Genomic DNA, 6,000 nt, shown 5'->3' with positions numbered 1-6,000 from the left:
TTTAAAATTTTAAATATATAAAATATGCTAAAGAACGCATAAAGTAAGAATAGCCGATGTGGGCAGGGCCACTTGGTAAAGGCATGTGCCTCTTAGAAGGGAGATCTCAGGTTTAAAATTTAGCAAAGATGTGTAATATTGATGTATGAACAGTAGAAATTTGGTTGTTAAAAAAAATAAGACACTCATAAAATGAAATAACGTTTCAGTGCCTAAAACCTAGCATGATTACATAAATGAATCAAATAAAAAAAACTACATATAAATGAATCAAATATGCCTAAATAGTAAAGGGTTATGATTAAGAGAGAACTCCTTATTAGAGAGAAGATTAATAAATACATATTTTTATTTTAAAAATAAAATAAAATTGTTTTCACTTCATCTTTTTGTTGTGCACATATGCAATATATCAAAATGTTTTATTACATATGTGCAATAGTGATGTGTTACATATATGCAATATTGTGTATTGTATATGCAATAGTGTTGTCTTACATGCAAAAAAATGCAATATTGTGTATTGTATATGCAATATAGTGTTGTATTGCATGTGTTCAATAGTGTTGTAATATTACATATATACAACAGTGTGTAGGGATGGGCAAATTCGGGACTGGTTTCGGTTGGTACCGGTACGTACGATACCGTTACCGAAATCGGTACCGATTTGGTACCGTCGGTACCGAATCGGTACCAACGTTTTGAGTTTCGGTAACGGTACGATACGGGACCGGTATTTCCTGAAGTTTTATCTTAAATACCGGTACCGAACCGAATATTTCGATACTGGTATCAAGAATCCGTGATTTTCGGGACCGGGACCGGGACCGGTCGGTACCAGTACGGTCCCGATCTCATCCCTGACAGCGTGTATTAAATATATGCAATAGTGTTGTATTATATGCAATACAACACAATTGCATATATGCAATACACACTATTGCATATGTTCACTACATCGACTTTTTTTTTTAGATAATTTTTTATTTCATATTTTTTTTTCAATAATAACAAATAAAAAGTTGAAAGAAAAAAAAAGTTATATAATATTTTATTTCTAAAAGTTAAATATATTTATTTATTTATTTATTCTATGGTTTTCTCACTAAAAGGAGGTGCTCTTGATCTCACCCCGAATCACCCCCAAATCGTAAATACTAGTTTGTTAATACTAAAAAACAAAAGAAAAATAAAATTGAAACATATAGTGAAAGTCTTTTAAGGACTTCGACATCTATTTACCATATAATCAAAGGCAGACCCTCGTATTAGGTTGGGGGCCGTCCACCTTCATTTTTTAATGTTATTTTTATGTGAAAATCCCGATCGTCTACTTTGAAATTAGTGTTAAGTCCCGATGTCGCTTTTTAAGAAACAAATTCCTGAGTCCGTCACTGCATATAATAAAAGGCAGTTGTATATAGACATCTTATGCTACTTTGCAGGCATCAGCTGACAACCATACATGACTCGTATAAGTATGTCACACGAGTCGAGTCATATTAGTATCGGTTCTAAATATGACATGACTATCAAGGCCAATTGCAACGAAGGCCTTCGTGAGTCCCATAATCTGACCTTGTACATCAACATATTATCGTGTATAAGAGCTGAATAATGTTATAGTTTCTAATAACATATAAAATATAAAATTGGATAGTTTCCTAAAATATGAATATCATAGAAGCATAGTTCTATTTCTAAATAAAAACCGGTCACTACTCACTAGTACATTTATAACGAAATGTACCGTTATGATTTTGCACAAAATCAGGCTCGGCTTATTAGTCGAGCGCCGGTCGGAAATCGAGTTATATATAGTGAGGTATGTCTCCAAATTTAGTAGTAATTAGGCGTATATATTGTATATAATACTAATAATCCAAATCATTTATGATTTACTTAACTATTACTAACTTTTTAAGAGTGTTTGGAACTATCCCCAATATCATAATGAGTCTTTCTGAGACGAAATGTCAACCATCCATACTGATTTTGACGCTCCAGGCTAACTCACCCAAAGACATCATATAAAAAAATAAAAAAGGAAACCCACCACTATGAGAATACCCTCTTGATTCGGGTCTCGAACCTAAGGGTGGCAAATTTGACCCATTGAGTTGAATGGGTTGTATTAAAATGTATATAATGAGTTAGAATGGGTCAAACTAAAAAAGAATTTGATTGAAACGAGTCAAAACGAGTTGACATTTCTCGGGTTTGTGTCTTTTTTTAGACAGAATTACAAATTTTTTCCTTTAAAAAAAGCCAGATTACGGTTCGTGTCCTCTTTTTAGTTTCTTTCCAGGCGGTGTACTTTAAACATTTTTTTTCCTACACGTTATGTCCTTTACGCTAACTGGGTTAGAAAAACTTAGTTAAATGGTTGCACGTGAGTAGCATGTGAGGGCTTTTTGGTCTTTTCATCTATACCTGCAAATTTATTGGTCTCGTCATCTTCATTTCTTCTTCCAACTTTCAACCACCACACCACAACCACCGTCTCCGCCGCCCCTACGCCACCACCATCTCAGAAAATCGTTAGCTCAGACATCTCCGAGTGATGAGTGGTAATCTCTCTGTTAATCTTTCTAAATCCACACCCGATAATTTGTTCCTTACACTAAACACCCACAACTTTGATTTCTAAAAACCTTATTAATGGAAAGACCAAAAATCCCTCACATGCTACTCACGTGCAACCATTTAACTGAGTTTTTCTAACCCAGTTAGCGTAAATGACATAACGTGTAAGAAAAAAATGTTTAAAGTACACCGCCTGAAAAGAAACTAAAAAAAATGACACGAACCGTAATCTGGCTTTTTTTAAAGGACAAAATTTGTAATTTTGTCTTTTTTTATGGAACGAAAAAAATGGAGGAAACTTTTTAGTACTTTTACTTTTTTAGTTTTTGGTTTATATATCAAGATATAATTTTTTTAATTATTTTTTTCTAATTTTTTAATGATGGGTTTTTGAAATAGGTTGAAATTTCAAAAACCCCTCATTAAAAAAGTCAAAAAAATAATTAAAAAATTATAACTCGAAATATAAATCAAAAACTTAAAAAGTAAAAATACTAAAAAGTTTCCTCCGTTTTTCTCGTTCCATAAAAAAACCCTCGAGAAATGTCAACCCGTTTCAATCATTTTCTTTTTTTAGTTTGACTCATTCTGACCTATTATATATATTTTAATACAACTCATTCAACCCAATAGGTCACAATTATCATCCCTACTCGAATCCGATGCCATAAATCTCAAGTCTTAACTATCACCTTCATGTCATTGAACCAGAAATCTGATTGCAACTAACTAATACAACTGATACCGTATGCAATGACATTATAATGCTTAAATTATTACAATTGGGCTTGAGTTGATAAACTTGGGAGATCGTGATACATTAATATTATTGGATTACTATATGCTGATATGGTTTCCGGTTGTTATTAATATTATTGCATTTAATCTTGATGTACAAAAAATTATTAAAAAAAAAACGTAACGTGAATCATATCTTCTTGATCATTTTCTAAAAAATGGTAAGTAAACTACTTCTAGTTTTTATATTATTGTTTGTGGCACCTATGTTACTATATAAAGGCAACAATGTTTGTCTATATTTTCATAAACTCATTGCCAACTTGTAAGAATAATCAAAGATGGCTCTATCAGGAAAGTTGATCGGTTATGTAGAGATCAGCAAGACCGGTGATGTCTTTCATGATGTCTTTAGGCACAACCCGCACAAGTTGGTTGCGGCAACACCTGAAAAGGTTCATGATTGTGAGTTGCATGAGGGTGAGAGAGGGGTCGTTGGTTCCGTCATCCAGTGGAACTACACTCATGGTATGTATAAATATACGACTCGTTTCTTTTAGAATCTTGTGATAATTTTGTTTTTTTTTCTAAAATGGAATAAGAACGCATGTCCTAATGGCTTCTAAGAGAGACGAAAGTCTCTTGGTTTCTAGTCGATCTTCCATTTGAAAGTGGTGAGATCCAATACAAATGAAATTAATCTACTAAATGTATAAATAACTAAAGTAATTACACAACAAAAATAAATAAAGTACTCTAGTTCAAATACTTTAAGAGTAATTTTATACTCTAGTGTTACACTGTTAGCATAATTACTCCAGCTTTTTATACGCTTCTCACGTTGATAATTATTTGTATTTGATCCTAACACACACACACGTGTATACATACATACATACATATATATATATAATATAACAAATTAAATAATTAATAAACAGGAAACGAGCCGTAGGGGTGTTCAGGAAATCCCAAAAAAACCAAAATTCGAACCGAAACCAAAGCTCGAATAATCCGATCTGAATTCTTATTTGGATATTCGGAATCGGATCGATCTGAATATCCGAAAAACTAGTTCAGATCAGATTCGGATAGGGATTTCAAAAAAAAAATCGGATAGTTCGGATTAATCGGATATCCGAATAAACCGAATAAATAGCATGTGTTTTAATAATTTGAAGTTTGACATTATCTGAAACTGTCTTAATTTTTAGAATTATGATAGATCATAGATTTAATTACACTTTTGTTTGAAGTTTGACTTTTGTTTGCGTACGTTTTATTTTTAATTTTCCAGTTTTGTATTTTTATCTAACTAGACTATTGTTAGGATGTGTGTTATACGGTTTATATTGGGGTTTTCGGATTATCTGGATTCATCCAAAATCAAATTCAGATCGGATTTGGATCGGATATGGTCCTAAAATTTCAATCCGAACCGAATAATCAGTTATCCGATCCAATTAACACCCCTAGCTGACTCGAGCTCTCTGTTAGATAAACGAGTCAACCTCGAGCCTCGGCTCGTTTGCACCCCTAGTTTCATGCTCTCTTATTGAATTTGTGATTTTATTTAAAAAATCATATTGTTATTAATTTATTATTAGTTGATAACTATAACATACTGATCAATTCATTGCATTTTGTTGTAATCTACATGAAAAAAGAGGGAAAGAAAAAGTTTTCAAAACAGATAATTGAAGCAGTGAATGAGGAAAACCACACCATTGTGTTCAAGGTAATTGGAGGAGATCTGGTGGATGAGCTATACAAGAGCTTCACAATCACATTTCATGTTGAACCGAAGGGTGACGCGCAAGTGGCTATATGGACCTTTGAGTTTGAGAAACCGGATACAAGTGTACCCTATCCAACTTCTTTGATGGATTACCTTTGCACTCTTGTTAAGGATGTCGATGCTCATAACATCGGCCACTAGGTTGTGTTTTCCCGACTGAAAGAACGAATACAAATGAAAATGCTCGTGTGTGAGTGTGAGTGTATTAAGTATAATAAATTGCTTGTGATGTAGTTTCCTTTTAATGTCTTTGAGATCATTGTGATGTATCATGTATGTATCGATCATTATTGTCGTTTTCCACAAATGATATTAACTTCGTGTTTTCCATATATCTTGAATCGTTGCCCTTGTCTTTGTCACGAGCTTTTGGAGAAACGATCATAAATAATAGGGATATTGGATTTAATTACTCCTAACTTTGACCCATTGGTAGATATCACTCCCAACTTACGAATTGTTCCCCAACACTCCCAACTTTTAACATATTTTCTTTTGGTACTCCCAGAGTAACGAGACACTAACTTCGTTAGTGTTTGGGATAAAAAATGTCATTTTTCAAAGTTCAAGGGATTAAATCAAATTTTATTTATTATATATTTCATGATTCATCTCCACCCAACAACCACCCCTCTTCCATCTTCCTTGCCGACAACCACCAGCCACTAAGGGTTTGAGAGATTGTGCCACACCCCAACCTACGGCGGAACATGCCGGGGCGCGATATTGATTGTACCATAGCTCAGAAGACACTAAGTGAAATACACGTGTTAATATCTAAATTATTCATTCATATATCAAGTTCAAAAGCACAAACATCGTTTCAAATGAAATACCGTTACAATTAAATATTCAAAACATAAATAACTTAAAAT

The 6,000-nt window shown here is 33.2% G+C and overlaps 1 protein-coding gene across 1 annotated transcript; it reads left to right on the top strand.

Moving 5' to 3' along the window:
* Window positions 1–3,633: 3,633 nt before the first annotated feature.
* LOC143544704 (MLP-like protein 31) lies at window positions 3,634–5,315 on the top strand. Its single transcript, XM_077036741.1, has 2 exons — window positions 3,634–3,855; window positions 4,995–5,315. The coding sequence occupies exons 1-2, from the start codon at window positions 3,669–3,671 to the stop codon at window positions 5,264–5,266; spliced, it is 459 nt and encodes a 152-aa protein (XP_076892856.1). The 5' UTR covers window positions 3,634–3,668; the 3' UTR covers window positions 5,267–5,315.
* Window positions 5,316–6,000: the final 685 nt, after the last annotated feature.

This window comes from Bidens hawaiensis, unplaced genomic scaffold (genome assembly GCF_021521415.1).
Source record: "Bidens hawaiensis isolate Kalapana, Puna unplaced genomic scaffold, B.hawaiensis_p1.1 tig00013690_1, whole genome shotgun sequence".
In the NCBI taxonomy this organism is placed as follows: domain Eukaryota; kingdom Viridiplantae; phylum Streptophyta; class Magnoliopsida; order Asterales; family Asteraceae; genus Bidens; species Bidens hawaiensis.
The sequence above is the reverse complement of the archived record's forward strand: the minus strand, read 5'-3'. Positions and strand labels throughout refer to the sequence as shown.